At 32.5% G+C, this 16976-nt stretch overlaps 1 protein-coding gene across 3 annotated transcripts in view; it reads right to left on the bottom strand.

Annotated features, from left to right (window-relative positions):
- Positions 1-837: 837 nt before the first annotated feature.
- pcx (pecanex) overlaps positions 838-16976 on the bottom strand; it is a 267343-nt gene continuing 251204 nt past the window's right edge. For all 3 annotated transcript variants that reach the window (XM_085814871.1, XM_085814873.1, XM_085814872.1), the window contains one exon: positions 838-5056. In XM_085814871.1, coding sequence (XP_085670997.1) covers positions 4671-5056 — 386 coding nt within the window. In that variant the 3' untranslated portion in view covers positions 838-4670. The remainder of the gene's footprint in view (positions 5057-16976) is intronic.

Here is a 16976-nt window from a genome sequence, read left to right as displayed (position 1 = left end):
CACCTTATAGAACTTTTTTTTAAATCCAACAACTAAATATTTTTCATAGCCTTTATTTATTTGAGACTAGCAGCTATGCTGCCAGCCATCGTCTGGCTTTTAAATTTACCAGAAAAATGCCTGAGGAATATCAAACGTTAAATTTAAAAACTGCGCAGAATTACTTCATAAAAAAAGTAGTATTACATATAACAAAATTACAATGAAATAAGCAATATCCCTTGATACGAATATTAATTATCCTAATAAATAAATTAACCAATTTCCCGTTGCCTTCTCTCAACAAACATCCAATATCCAAGAGTCTTAATGCTAAATGTTCAGTTATGTCTATTATATGAAGGAAATGCAAAACATGAATTTTCTAGTATCCTTAAGACACAAAGAGTAAAAAAAGTAGCTTCAATATGGCAATCAGAATTAATACAGTTGGCAGTTGTAATGTATATGTTAAGTTTCTTATTTAAAGATATTAGTGTGTGCATTGGTTTCACGGTTTCATCAGAAATAAGATATTAGTGAACAATATGGTTTCAAGCAATGTTTAAGAAAGTAAAGTCAGAGAGAAGTTAAATGAAAACAGTCAATCAAAACAATTATTTTTTAACCATGAATGAGAGATTCAAGTACAATGAAATAACTAACCTGATTCAGGACATTTATTTGAGCTCTAATGAGAATTATATTTAAAAAAGAAATAGTTTTCAATCTTATTTTTGTATATTTTATTAATAAATATTGAAGTTACTTTTTGATTCTTCCTCATATTGTTTTCATTAAATAATTCATATATATGTATTATAAGCCACTAAATGTAATATTTAAGAAAACAGTCAATTTTGTCATCAAAACCATTTATTGAATGTGATAAAATCTTAAATAAGTATCACAATATATATAATATATATTATATATATATATATATATATATATATATATATGGCTGGATAGCATTTCTCAGCTTTCAGTTGTGGCAAGATTATGGAAACATATTCAACATTTCACAGACAAAAACAAAATTATTTAATTACATTAAATATAACAGATTTAAAAAAATTAGTTCAAATTCTTTGTGGTAGAAATTGTATAATATGTGATTATGCATTCATTCTCTACCTTCAAAGCAACAGGAAATAACAATGACAACATTCGCTAAAGCTCATTTTCAATTATTTGAATATAAATAAAAATTATCCAGAAGAATCTAGATAAAATTTACTATTAAAAGAAATTAAATATTAATTACTGAAAACAACAAATTAATAATAAAGAATTTCATTAATTTCAAATGTATTTCATTAAATCCAACAGTTATTTAACTATTACATTTAATTTATTAAATAAATTTGATATTTCTTTGCTTTAATTTTATATCTTATGGATGAAAGTCTAGAATGAAGGTAAATTATACAAAGATTGTCATTTTAGGCCGTTTTAAATGCAATATGCATTCATGTCAAGATTTGCTATGGAAAAAAGATTTTGAGAATATATAACATTTCTAAAGCAAATGACTCAAATTAAATGCTAAAAATCAGCTCTTAATTTCACATAAAACATTATATAATTTATGTACATAAATCATTTATAGTATTTACATTTTTCATTGATTCCATCAAGTTACTTCTGGATTTTAAAAATATGTAATAGGTTCTTTTTATGTGTAAACCATTACCATCATTATTTTTATTTTCTGTTTATATTTCCAGTTTTAATACAAAGTAGGTCAACATAATATTCATTCAATTAAGCTGCTGTACCAACTTAATAAAATGAATCCAAATAAGACTTAATCCAACTAAGTCTACATTTTATACTTACTGTGTAAAAATTTTTATAATAATAAGCATATATTGAATTTCTGACATTTTGTACACTGTCACAAAAATACGATAAAAAATTATCTAATTTTCAAAGCCAATATATTATTGCACAATAAATGTTTAAACTAAACATCTGTCAATCCCATATCACTAGTACCAATCAATCAATAGCAAGTTTATATGTGAATATTAAAGTAACTGCCAATTTCTACTAATTTTCAACAATAAGTTAATAAAAAAGTAATATTTTGAAAATTTTCATAAAAGAATAATGTCAATTTACATACATTTAAATATACATTTGCACAAAAATGAAAATCTCGGGGAAAAAAACAAGTGAGTAGTGATAGAAATAATGTATTTTTTAGTTCTGAATTGAGTGTTAAAATAAAATGTAAAAATTAACAGTCTCAATTTTTTAAACCTATTAGTTTTATATATATTACTTTCTTATATCCCTTTTTTACAACCATTACTTAAATAATGAATCCTGCTCTACTTTATTTGAATAAAATTAGTTATTAAAAATTATTAAATTTATCTAATAAAAACAAGTTTCTTCATTCTAAAAACAATGGTAAATTTTGCAAACAGCACAGAATAAAAAATATACTTTATTCAAGTAGAATATTAATTATCGTTCATAGGCTTTTCTGTTGTTTTATAAATACAAAGATTCACAAATATATTATTATTTTTATACAATGTGAAGAAAATATATGTTTTATTTACAAAAAAACTTCTCCCTCTCACATCTATACAGTCATCCCTACACAAAATAAACAAGTGTTAAGACAATAAAGGAATTTAATATTGTCATATATGAAAAATAAATGCAGTAACTTGATTCGAACACATGTAAATTTAAAATACAAACTATGTTTAATTTCATTAGTTAAAACCCTTATACATGTTTATAATACTGAAAATCAAAGAATTACACAGAAGTAAAACTGCAGATATAATGCTGATTATAGAATGTCACAGCAAGCTTTCCTTGGAAATTTTTCGTTGTTTTATTGAGCAACAACCATGTTAAATATTCTAACATGGTCTCACAGTTAAATTAAGCTGTATTATTATTTAACAAAAATGGCAACAAATATAATAGTGGAAAATGTTTTGGTTTGTTTTACACTTGGATGACATAAGACTGCAATGTAACTATAGGTCATGAAGCACTCTTACATACTTTAACAATACACTGATGTGCATCAAAATGCATTAATATATCAGATTCATTTCAAAATGGTAGTCAAATTAAATACACAACTGCTATGAAACACAAAAACATACCTTACTACATAAAACACAGAACTTACATTATGTATTAAAATATTTAAAAGATACTTAGTTCAAAAAATGCTTTTATACCTTATAGAAAAAGCATTTTTTTAAAAATATGCAAACATCTGTATAATCCAAGTCTTTATTTTAAACTTAAGTTTTATCATATAATAAAAGGTGACATGTACAAGATTTATGAGGGATGACAGCATAGTTTACAGCTTATAAAGAAAAATGACATATTTGGACTGCAAATTTCAATTCCATAAAAGTAACGAATCCTTGTACACATTTAATTTCTTACTTTTTTATATAATAGCATTTTTATTAAAAAATTTGCATCTGTTTTTTTAAACCAATTTTATGATATAAAGCAGAATATGCATAAAAATATAAAAATTAATTTTCTAATAATCAAAATCCTTTTATTAATTACAATATGATAATAGTCATGATAAAAGAAATTGGGTATGCCATTCATTAAAAAAGAGCACAAATGCTGCTTTTAGAAATCTAAACATACTAGTGCTGCAATAATGAACACAAATAAATTTCTTTTTTTAAAAAAACTGTTGTTACAAACAGCATCAAAATTTATTTCATGATCCAAATTTACTATAGCCATTACTTAATTATTACTTATTGTCTTTAACTTAAAGAAATATAAACTTATAAGAATCAATTCTATAAATTTATAAATACAATGAAATAAATAAATATAAAATTAGAAAATATGGCTATTTCGTACAAGGCATTTTCACTAACAATTGCATTAAACTTATAGTAAAAGCAGAAAGAAAATATCTTCAGAAATTTCTGAAGAGATCTTTCTGCCTCAGAAAAAGCAAATTCTCCTGAAATCTTTCTGCTTATTGAAGATTATTATTACAAAAAATACTTATTGAAGATAATCAAAAAATACTTAGGATATTTTCTTTATCAAATGTTGTCACTAAAATCTATCCTCAAATAGCTAAGTTCCATACCAGAGTTTCTATTGTTAACTTGAAACTGGTACAAATTATGACTACTAAAAATCTTTTACTCATGTCAAGTACAGTACATGAAATTTATTCAAACGGGAATGACTGCAGTGATGAAATCGTCTTGGCATCTAATAAGGAACCATAGAAATGTGCTAAGCTCATTAGAAGGTCACACCACCAGTTAAATGGAAAGAGATACACACTGCAGAAATTTTGTAGGTGACTAGCATTTGCCACATTATATGCTCAAGGAGAAAACATACTTGTTTCTCATTAGAAATGGAAGTTTTCAATTAACTACATTTAAATTTCTCACAACTATTTACCCAATCTGAACTGTATAATAATTACAAGATCAGTACTAGAGTCACTCAACATTAATAAATCCATCAAACACCAGTTGTGAGTACAGCAATACTAGACACACATCTGATTCTTTTGGAACGTAAGTAGTCCCTATCTTTCTTTGCGTCACAACACTTAGACGGAGAGCAAGGCACCTTATCAAAACGAAGCTGTCACTCATTTTGAAGAGGAAACTTTAAAAAAAAAAATAAATAAAATAAGCTTAGTATCAAACATGTACATGATCCGAGCGGTGACTGTGGTGATTAAAAATTGTCAGAGTTCGTGTGTCTTCTACACTACCAGAGTTGGCCGGGATATTTAAGCCATTGCTCCCAAATGTACTAGAGTCACAAAGTTCTCCATTTAGAGGACGAAACGCTGTGAGATTAACTAAAGTGGCAGATGTTTTCCCAACACCTGCCGCTGCAACATTTCCAGAACTAGTCCTTGTGAATGAAGTACTGTTCCTTCCGAGACTTCCAACAGTACTACCACGACCAACACTACTCGTGGCACTAGCACGTCCTGTGCTCCTTGCAGTGTCACTGGCAGCATCTCCAGAATGACTGCCTGAGCGAGATCCACTTTGACCGCTTGAATGACTTCCTCTTTCTGCAAAATTAAATAATTCCTTAAATTGTTATAGTTATGAAAAGTATTTAATCTCATAAATAAAATATTGTAAATGATCTGAGACTTAAATAAAGACTTAACTTTTAGAATCTTGAAAAACAATTAATACATTCAATAATAACTTTTTTTCATATTCCTGAAAAAAGGGCTTTAAGTAATATTTTTTATTCATATTTTCAAAAAATAAAAATGTGTTGCAAAATTTTAAAAAGTTGGAACTTTCATGAACTTCAAAGCTTATTGAGAAACAATACAACTATTTCTATAGATCAAATACATAAAAAATTTCAGTTTGTGAGAAACAGTAATGAAAACCATGATTCTAGTTCAAACAATAAAAACCAATTCTTTGTTATTCTGAATTGCTAACAACAAACTAAACAAAACTCTTCACACCCAAACCAAGCAAACCATTTCCTAAAAAGGGGGGAGGGGGCTGAGTTGTGTTCTTCTTATAGGTATTCTCACAAGCTGCATAAATATGCTCAAGCATGATTTATCAGATCAGATAACAAAGTCTGCAGATCCTCATAATCCTGTTTAATAGGATTTGGGAACTAAATGTTAATCTTTTGATATCTTGGAAATCAGTAAAGGAACACAATGTTACTACAGTACAGCCCATATTCCGGACTTGTCGGGACTTCGGCGATTCCAGATTATAGATCATGAATTTAAATCTGGTAAGATGGCATGCAGAAATTATACAATTAAAAATATAAAACCGTAATTTATGAAATAAAGAGCATCAAAATTTACAAAAAAAAAAAAAAAAAAAAAAAAAAAGAAGCAGCTTAATTAAACATTTCTTTCAATGTAAGTTATTTAAGTTGCTTCCTTTTTTTGTGCTAATCCTTTCTCTTTAATTCTATAAACAGACATAATTTCTTGTTCAGTTACAAAGTTCCACTGTTCAAGTCCTGTAATTGCTGTGTCGAGAATACCAACTAATTTGTCAATCGAAATTCTTTCATTTTCAATAACCTCTGTTACTTTCTTTACTATCGGAAGTGCGCATGGGTAAACGCTTTATGCGTAAGTTTTGTTGGCTTTAGTTTTTCTTATGCAAATTTTGATTGGAGGTCAATCGGTGGTAAGCTAACATGGTTGCCACTGATGTCAAGATCAGCGAGTTGGCCGAGTATTATACATATGTACGCCGGTATCGGCGAATGTCTGATTATGAGTTAGCATTATGCTAGTTTTCTCTCCCTTAAATGGTTTTAAATGTAAAGGCTACAGTGTTAGCTTATTTTAATTTACGGAATAAAGCATGAATTTTATTTAAATTAGTCTTAGCTTTATTTAAGGGAAGCAAAATATGCTTTGCCTATATCCCCACTGCCAATAGGGTTATAGGCCTAGCGCCAACGGCTAGCCTGTCACCCAGTTCAACTCAGCATTGAAGGAATGTAGGTAACGAGGGCCGTTACTCGCGAAAAGAAGCTGACCTGTCTTAGAAGTTCGTTCAAGTTGTTGTGCTCACACTTAATTGCAGATGTCATTACTACCTGTAGGTTATAAGCTGTTAAACCATGACAACTGGGATCGATGGAAAGTAAATATGAAAATGCTGTTATTGGATAAAAATTGTTGGAGCTTCATAGAGGACAAAGAAAAAGAATTAGATAAAAGTGCAACAAGGCGTGAAAAGCAGGAATTCACATTGAGAGAGAATAGAGCCTTCATTACATTATATTATGGAATTAAAACTGAGTTCAGGCCGCTGATACAAGAACGTTCAAGTGGTAAAGAAGCATGGGAAGTTCTACAGAAACAATTCGAACTCAAAACAAGAGCAAGGATAATTCAGTTACTGGATGAATTTTTTAGCATTAGATATACTCTAAATGAAGAAATAGGATTATTCATCACGAGGGTAAGAATGACTGCAAAGAAGTTGGCTGAAGCTAGACACAACTTGGTAGATCTTTTTAAAGGATTTCAAGCTATAAGGAGATTACCCCAGGAATACTCCAACATTGTACAGGTGATCTATAGGTGGAAGGATGAAGATTTTATGCTGGAAAGAATTGCTGAAGAACTGGTAAGGGAAGAAAGCCGACTTCGCCAGGTGAATGATGATTTAGAAGTCAGCAAGGTAAGCGTGTTTAATACTATTAGTTCAAATGCAGGGAAAGATAAGAGTTGAAAATTAGACTAAATCTAAGAAAAAAATGGGGAATATGAGACTAGGACCTTGTTTCAGATGTTATAAATTTGGACATATAATCGCTCAATGTAAAGAAAATATAAGTAAAAATCAGAAGTTTAAAATAAGACGATAAAAATGGACAGTTTAAAGATAAAGAATTAATGTCAGTAGAAAATTCTGTAACAACTACAGATAAAGGAGGTAACGCAGATAAATTTAATTGGGTCTTAAATACTAGCTGTAGGAAATTGTGAAAGTAAAGTACTAGAAAAGGGTACCATCTAATTTGCAATAAAAGTAGGCAATTGAATAAATTGGATCGAGTTAGATAATGTGTTATATAATCCAAATCTAAGGAGAAATTTACTATCAGGAGCAAGGTTAGAAAAGGCAGGTGCTCATTTTCTGATTTTAAAAGGGAAGATGTGGATATACTTTAATAACGGATAGATTATGCTATGCTAAACAATATGACAGACTTTATCACGTAAAACCATTTAGATATGCTACAGATAAAAAGGAAGCTGGTTACGGTACAGAAATTGGAAAGTTAAATAAAGTAGACAATGCGATGCTATGGCATCGGAGATTTTGCCACGTAAATTTTGATTATATTAAGAATACTAGTAAGAATCAAAGTGTGAAAGGGTTACAAGAAATTGAAAAACCAATGGAGAGGTGTGAACCATGTATTATTGCTAAATCTAGTAGAACAACTTTCAAAACTGTTCCGAAGAGATCGGATAAACCATTGCAGTTGGTTTATTTAGACGTTTATTGCCCACTCCCAGTTCTATCTAAGGGTGGGAGTAAATATTTCCTCGCTATTGTGGATGAGTATAGTAGATTAGTAACAGTGTATTGTATGAAAAATAAAAATGAATCGTTCTACAACTTTAAAGAATTATCATAGGCAAATGGAAAGACTGACGAATGGAAAATTAACAAGTATCCACACCGATAATGGTGGGGAATTGTGTAACAGGCAATTCGAAGGGTACTAAGTTGAAAATGGAATTAGTGTTGAATGCACAGACATGTACACCCCAGAAGAGAACGGTGTGTGTGAATGTTTTAACCGAGCGGCATTAGACACAGTTAAAACTATGCTTAATGATGGTAAAATGGGAAAAGAATGGTGGGCAGAAGCTCTTGGCTGTTTTGTACATTCGTGGAACAGAGTATGTCATAAAAGCAACCGAACCCCTTATGACATGTTCCTAAATAGAAAACCCAGTGTTGTTTATTTTAAAATATTTGGTTGTAAAGGTATTGGCATGCCGAAACAGATTAGAAATAAATTATGAATGAGGTGCAAAGAAGGAATCATGGTAGGATATGCAAAGAAAAAGTATCAGACTTAAACTGAAAAGATACTAAAGAAATATCAGACTTAAACTGGCAAAGAAAAGCAGTTAAAAGGCCAGATGGAACACGTACAGATATATATTATTATGTAGAGGGAAGACATCCGTTTTAGATCCTATAATGATATTGAAAAGTATGGTGAGGCAAGAAATATTAAATTTGAAAAAGATAAGTTTGATTTTAGTGGAAAAAATAAATACTTGGGGAAGTTAATTTTGTAGAACAGGAGACTAGCTCCGTATCTAAAGAGGCAAATTCCGTAGAAATTGTTATCCCACAAAATTTTAAAGAAGCACGAAAATCAATAATTGCGGAAGAATGGGATAAGGCAAAGAAAAGGAAATTGACACAATGAAGAAAAGAAAGGTTTGGGAATTAGTCGAAAAGCGAGAAAATAAAGCTATGCTAGGAAACAATGGGTCTATACGCTAAAAAGAAATGAAAAGGTTAGATACAAGGCATGTTTAGTAGCACAGGAATTCAGGAAGAAAAGAGGTGAAGATTTTGATGACATTTACAGTCCTGTAGTAAATTTTTCAATCATAAGAATATTTTTCACTATACTGGTATGTTTATATGAATGGACTAATTGTCAGTTAGATGTAAAGAACGCATATTTATATACAAACCTAAATGAAAAAATATATATGACTCAACCAGAGGGATTTATTGAAGAGGAAAATAGAGTGTGTTTATTACACAAGGCCATTTACGGTCTACATCAAAGCGGCCATGAATGGTTTTGTGAATTTGAAAGTACTTTAGAAAATCTACATTTTAAGAAAATACAATGGTGTAATTGTGTTTATAAGAGTTCAAATGTAATTTTCTTGTTATATGTAGATGATACTGTGATTTTTAGTAAAGATCGATATAGTATAAATAAAGTAATTTCACAGCTGAGTTAATTTTTTTATCTTAAAGCATTAGGCAAAACTAAAACTTTACTTGGAATTGAATTCTTAGAGAATGAGAATGGCATTTTTATACATCAGCAAAAAATATCGAAGAAATTTTTGAAAAATTTAAACATTTCCAGATACCAATAACTTCACTTCCCACAGCTAAAAGCACTATTCTTACAAAATTAGATTGTCCATCTACAAGTGCAGAAATTGCAGAAATACGTATATTATCCTTTAGAAATCTGTTGGGATGTTTAGTTTTTGTACCTAACAGGACAAGGCCTGATATTATATATACAGTGAATATCTTATCACAATTTCAGGAGAATCCTAGAATTAGGCATTGGGAAGCATATTTGAAATTGATTGCTTGGTTATCTCAATAGTACTAAATTATATAAGTTAAATTTATCAAAGATTAAACATCTAAATTTATATTGTTATTCAGATGCTGATGATGCAAGTAATAGGGATGACTGCGTGTCCATGGGAGGATTTATATTATATTTAGATGAAGTACTGGTAATCTGGAAAACTGTTAAACAAAAATGTGTACGTTTATTAACCATGGAAGCGGAGTATATCGCCTTATCGGAGGCATGGAAGGAATTAATGTGGATGAAAAATGTCTTACAAGATAAAATTTAAAAATTTAATTTAAGAGAATGTAAACTATATTTTGTGATAACAAATGTGCCATTGATTTTTCTAGATCGCCAATAGAAAATCTCCAGACTAGCACATAGACATAAAATACCACTTTATTAGAAGACTAGTAGATGATGGAGCATTTGACCTTGAATTTATCACCAGTAAATTATATACTGCAGACTTATTTACAAAAGCGGCGACTACTGTTAATTTAAGGAAGTTTTGTTTAAATGCTTTCAGTGTTTAAAGACAATAAGTGTTTTCGTATAATAGAATTGAACTACGAACTTCTGTAATTCTGTGGAAGTTTTGTTTTTGTTTTTGCATGAGGAAAAGAGGGCCGTTTGTTGGCTTTAGTTTTCCTTATGCAAATTTTGATTGGAGGTCAATTGGTGGTAAGCTAACGTGGTTGCTGCTGATTGGCCGATGGTGTCAAGATCGGCGGGTTGGCCGAGTATTATATATATGTACGCCGGTATTGGTGAATGTCTGATTATGAGTTAGCATTATGCTAGTTTTCTTTCCCTCAAATAGTTTTAAATGTAAAGGCTACAGTGTTAGCTTATTTAAATTTACAGAATAAAGCATGAATTTTATTTAGATTAGTCTTAGCTTAATTTAAGGAAAGCAAAATATGCTTTGCCTATCTCCCCACTGCCAATAAGTTTGTAGCTTTGAGGTCTGAATTATAGATCATTCCGGATATTGGATGTCCTGATTACGGAATTTGTACTGTATAGCCTACTTTTCCCATAGTACAATGAAATCTTTGGGTATAGGCTTGTCAATAAACCTTCAATTAAAAACTGGTAGAATAATACAAGATTATATTTACAACCTCATGCCAGTGTTGCTGCTGAGCAACCTCACAAACTGAAATGAACTGAGGACTAAAATAAAACCAGAGAGATTTAGAACGAGAACGAAGGGGAAGCAGCCATGATTGCTGCTTATGTGGTTGAAACAAAGAGAAGCAGCCACGAATGCTGCTTATGTGGTTGAAACAAAGAAAAGCAGCCATGAATGCTGCTTACATGTTTATAATTTATATGCTTCTATCATTTAAGTTCTTTTGTAACTACTAATAAATATGCTACTACGCTTTTGTAACTACTAATAAAGTATGCTACTACGCTTTTGTAACTACTAATAAAGTATGCTTGTCTTGTGAAATGAAGCCTCCAATTTTTTGACTAAATTAGCTCATTTTAAATTGGATTTTTAGAGAGCTTTTGTCAAGCCATCTACCCATGAAGAAGACAAAAAGTAAGTTTACCTTTCGACATATTTTATTGATCTTCTAAAATATTTAAATGGCACCCCCGGGTGGGTGGGTTTGAAGGATTTATTCATTGTATTATTGTATGATTATTTATAAGCTCTAAAAGTGGAAGATCTAAAGAAATTACATACTCATTTAGGAATTGTTTTTACACGAATATCTAATAAACTGGACGACTGTTTAGGAAAAGAAGTACATGATATAGAAGAAACCAAAATCCTAATGACACAGTTAGATGAAAATGGTCAGAGCTTGATTTGGTAGAAAAAGAAATTATAAAATTGTTTTCTGATCATCCTAAATGTTCTCAGAGTAATTTTGATAAAGAATATGAGGATAAAGTGAAAAATATGCGAGGCCTAGAGCTAAGGTACAGAAAATAATGAGTAATACTAGTTCAGATAATAACAGCACTCTTAATGCTACAGTTCAAAACTGGAAGTTTAAACTGCCAAAAATCGAATTTAAGAAATGGTTGGGCTCCTGGGGTCAATTTAAGAAAATTCACGATGATCCAGAAATTCCACCTGAAGACAAATTTCAATAGTTATTTCAAGCCACTGTTGAATGATGCAAGAACTATCGTTGAGTCTTTCACCCCGTCGGCTGACAATTATTACCAAGTACTGGAATGTCTTAAAGGTCGATTCGGCAGAGAGGATCTCCTCTTAGAATTATATGTGAGAGAATTGTTGAGCTTAATTTTGAATAATTCATTGAGCCAAAGCAAAGCAACACAATTCATCAAGCTGTACGGTGAAATTGAAACTCAATCTGAGAGCACTCAAGACATTAAATGTCACGTCTGACAAATATGCATGTATGTTATACCCTCTCGTTGAATCTTGTTTCCGGAAGATGTTATTAAAGTATGGGAAAGAAGCGTAGGTTTACATGAAACTAGTAAATCATCAAATAAACTTACTGCTTTAATGAAATTTCTAAAATCTGAAGTAGAGGGTGAAGAGAGAATATCGCTGGGAAAGCAAGGTTTCGGTTTCTCGAAAGTAAAGTACAACATTTTACCCTCCCACCATCTGCTAATGAAATGCAAAACATTCCTACTGCCAATGGACTTTTTGGCATTACAGACACTGCGAAAAATAAACAAACTGTCTGCTTTTTTTGTGGAAAGGGTCATGATTTATAAGCATGTAAAGCTGAAAATGCAACTAGATGATAAGAAAAAATTATTATCGAAGAAATCTGTTGTTTTTTATGTTGTTGAATCAGGCATAGGGCGCGAGACTGCACGTCTAAAATTATTTGCAAAAATTGCCACATCAGACATATGGAATGAAGAAAAATTGAAAAATATAAAGAACAAAAGGAAAATACTTCAGAAGTAAAACAAAATGTTATTAGTGATGCAGTGTTAAATAATAGAATATGTATGCATAAAGTCCTTTCACAGACATTGTATGCAAGATTACGGGGTACAAATGGAAAAATAATTCATGAAATAGTACAAATGGAGGAAAAATAATTCGTGCTCTCATCGATACAGGCTCCCAACGATCTTATTTAAGTAAACATGTCGTAAGGGAAATGCAGTACCCGAAAATTAAGGAGGAAAACCTTATTTATAATTTATTTGGTGGTAAAGAACATTCTAAGAAGCATTTTTGATATCGGTGTATTTAAGCAGTGTAAATGAGGATTACCACTGAAATTTTGAAGTCCTTGACCAACAAGAAATTTATTCAGAAATTCCTATTCCAAAACTAGAACCATGTTCTAAAGAACTTTATGATAATGGTATTGTAATGACAGATGAATTAATCCTTGGGAGAGATAAATAATTAGAAATTGATCTGTTAATAGAGACTCATGTAGCAGCTAAACTCTTTAATGGCAAAGTAATACATTTGTCTTGCTGGTAGCTATTGGAACACTGTTAGGATGGATTTTAATGGGAAAGATACCTTATACTATAGATACTGATGCTAATTCTGCGATGACAGTGACAAGTCTTGCTTGTTTTTAATGATGCCATACTCTCAGAACCGTCGAAACATATTTCTGGAACAAAAAACCCAGCTGACCATCCATCAAGAGGTTGCACCACCAAACAACTTTTGGCAGTTAGATGGTGGGAAGGCCCCGACTGGCTGAAGAAAAATCAGGAAGAATGGCCAAGATCAAGATTGGTCTATAATCATGAAGATATAACTCATGAAATGAGATAAAGCATAATGAAAACTCATTTAAGCATAGAAACTGAACTTCCACAGAATTTCATCCTACGAAAAACTCATTAGAGCAGTTGCTTAGATTTTTAGATTTTACTTTAATCTAAGATTTAAAGCTGTAATGATCTTAAGTTTTACTAACGTTTATTTTATTTTAAATCTTTACTATCACTTCTTATTTTCTACTTCCGGCCAGAATTATAAGCGTTAAAGTATTTATGCAAAGTTTGTCTGGTGAACGCCAAGTATTTAAGTTGTGGCTTTTTGCCAAGCGAGAGAGAGGAAGCAGTGAGTCGAAGCAGGCCGCTTACCTTAGAAGTTTTACGCAGTTGCTGGTTGCCTTCCAGGCCGGAGGTTTTAATCCTCTTGATAAATTTAAATGTATTGTAGTGTTTTCACAGTTCTCTGTACTACATACGCTTCCTGTTAATATAAGGCCAATCTTCCACGTTTATTATTTTAAAGTTAAATTAGAGTTTAGTTCTATTTTTATATTAGACCCCAAGTAGCGGTCTGTGTATTCCGAAGTACGGAAGTTATTGTAAATAGAGAAAAATAAAGGGTTTTGTATACCCTTCTTGTGTACCCTGTCTACTTCCCACAGTTTTGAACATAGCTTTAGTAAGCTCTCTGTTCCGAGTCAGGTCCTTGCATGTTCCCGAAGAAGGTAAGGCGGAATATTGATCCTGATAGTGGCGCCCAACGAAGAAGAATAACTATGGCCGAGTTTCAAGAAAAACCTGTGCTGCCTGCAGAAACGGCTCAGAATCTAGAAATGCCAGCTGCCGCCCTGGAAGGATTTGGTTACATCGTCCAGACCATGCGCGCTTCGATGAAACCAGAAGCAACATTTAATGGAAACTCACCGGTAACCAGTTTTTTGGGAAAATTGGATGACCACTTCATGCTCTACCCCGTGCACGAATTTTAAAAAGTTACCTTAGCTACCAGCGCTTTGAGGGGCCAAGCGCTTAACTGGTTCAAATGTATAGGCAGAAGTCTCTTGGGTCAAGCAGGAAGTCCCACCTATACTTAGGAGAATTTCAAGACTGCCCTAGTAAAAGCCTTCCCTGTTGTAAGGGATCGTGCGAAATTAGAAACGGAACTTTTTAGTATATATCAACAAAGAATCGAAAACCTCTCAAGCTTTATTTTAAGAAAAATTCACGTCTTCAAACTCTTGTATGGAAACCGTCCGGATCCTGAAATAATTCAAGTGATTTTGCCGAGGTTACTGCCCCAAGTGCAAGACTTTATTGAATTAAGAAATCCGACTACACTGGAAAAGTTATTTGAGCTAGCAATCCAGTTTGAAAGTAGAAGAACGGCGGACGTTGAAAGAAGACGCCAATATCAACAGCGAAACCAATTTGGTGCGCGAAGACTACAGCAAACTCAAGCACACGGCTACGAAGCAAAGCGAATCAGTGGGCAAGGAAACCCGAGCATTCAGAAACAGCCGGCGAACGTCGACAGTTCAATAGCAATCCAGGAAAAAAGTCTCAAGGCCAGTGGAAAAAGAAGGAAAGCACGGAAATGAAAAATAATTTAAACTAAAACGGATTTCTGCTGACGAGAGGGTGCGGAAATCCGAAGGCCACGAAAACCCCTCTTCCTTCAAGTTAAATACAGTAATGGTGAAAAATTTGACTCTTCCGAAGATTGAAGTGTTGGTGAATAATATCCCAGCCACCACACTCCTGGATACAGGCGTGCAGTGTTCCTGTGTGGCAGAAGATTTTTTTAGGAAGTATTTTCGGAAATACCGCATATATAATTCGGATAATACGACAGTGTTAGCGGCGCAAGGAGAAACATGTAAGTGTATAGGTAAATTACCACTGTATGTCCGTATCAAGGACGAACAAGTAAAGGTGATGTTTTTTATAGTAAAGAATCTGCATGCACATATAATCTTAGGAGTAGATTTTCTTTCAGACGCACAAGCAACGCGGGATTTTAATGAAGCGTCCCTTAAGCTGACAATGAAACCAGTTCGTGCAGAAAAGGCTGAACCGCCGATGTTAAATCTTGACCCCCTGCCTAATGACGAGCAAGGAAGAATCCGACAAGTGGTAAGTGAATTTGCTTCGTTATTTAGTGATATTCCAGGATTTACTCAGGTTACTAACCATAGTATTGACACCAGAGATTCAATGCCAGTTCGCCAAAAACCATACCGGTATGATAAGAATAAGGAAAAAATTATAGAATGGCATATCACCGATATGCTACGTAAAAAGATCATGACGCCCATCTCAAGTAGTTATGCTAGCCCGGTGGTTTTATGTAAAAAAATAATGACTATCCTTTGACACATCCAAAAAGGTGGAGATTCGCGATTGATTACCATAAATTAAACTCCATAACTAAATATCCGGTATATCCGTTACCTATTATTGAGGAAATTCTAAGGAACATAACATCCACCAAATATATGACGACTTTAGACTTAACGACTGGTTATTTTCAAATAGGGGTTAGGCCTGAGGACGAGCCTAAGACTGCTTTCATAACCAAGTCTGGCACTTATGCATTTTTGCGTATGCCGTTTGGCCTTTCAGGGGCCCCGGCGACATTTCAACGATGTATGGACATTGTGTTAAGACCTGTTCTTGGAAAGTCCACATTTATCTATTTAGACGATATCATTATTACTAGTGATAATCTCGACCAACATGTACAGGATTTAAGACAGGTGTTTTCTTTATTAAATGAGGCCGGTCTAAAAGTTAATGTCGAAAAGTGCAAATTTGCAACCCCTGAATTAAAATATTTAGGTTACAAGATATCTCAGAAAGGAATAGAGACAGACAAATCAAAAATAATCGCTGTACAAAAGTATCCGACTCCAAACACGGCGAAGAAGCTCTCTTCTTTTCTAGGACTTTGTTCATATTATAGGTCCTTTATAAAAGATTTTGCAGCTATTGTTGAACCATTGTTTAAATTTAAAAGGAAAAAGGCAAGATTCTCGTGGACGGCCGAAGCCAATAGAGCGTTCGAAAAATTAAAGCAAGCATTAACGCAAGCCCCTGTGTTGAAATTTCCTGAAAAGGATGAGAATTTAGAAATTTCAGCGGATGCTTCGGATTATGCGGTAGGAGCGGTACTTTCACAAAATCAGCAGCCTGTGGCATTTTTTAGCCGAACTTTAAATCAAACACAAAGAAACTATTCCGCGACCGAGAGAGAGGCACTTGCAGTTCTGTTAGCAGTGCACAAGTTCCGAGTCTATTTTGGAAAGGCGCCAATAACAGTGTACTCTGATCATGACTCAGGGAAAAACTTATCCCCAAGGTTAATAAGATGGGCACTCAAGCTACAAGAATATAATCTGGTAATC

Source organism: Stegodyphus dumicola, chromosome 4 (genome assembly GCF_044657685.1).
Source record: "Stegodyphus dumicola isolate Sdum_Otavi_A_Nest chromosome 4, ASM4465768v1".
Lineage (NCBI taxonomy): Eukaryota > Metazoa > Arthropoda > Arachnida > Araneae > Eresidae > Stegodyphus > Stegodyphus dumicola.
The sequence above is the reverse complement of the archived record's forward strand: the minus strand, read 5'-3'. Positions and strand labels throughout refer to the sequence as shown.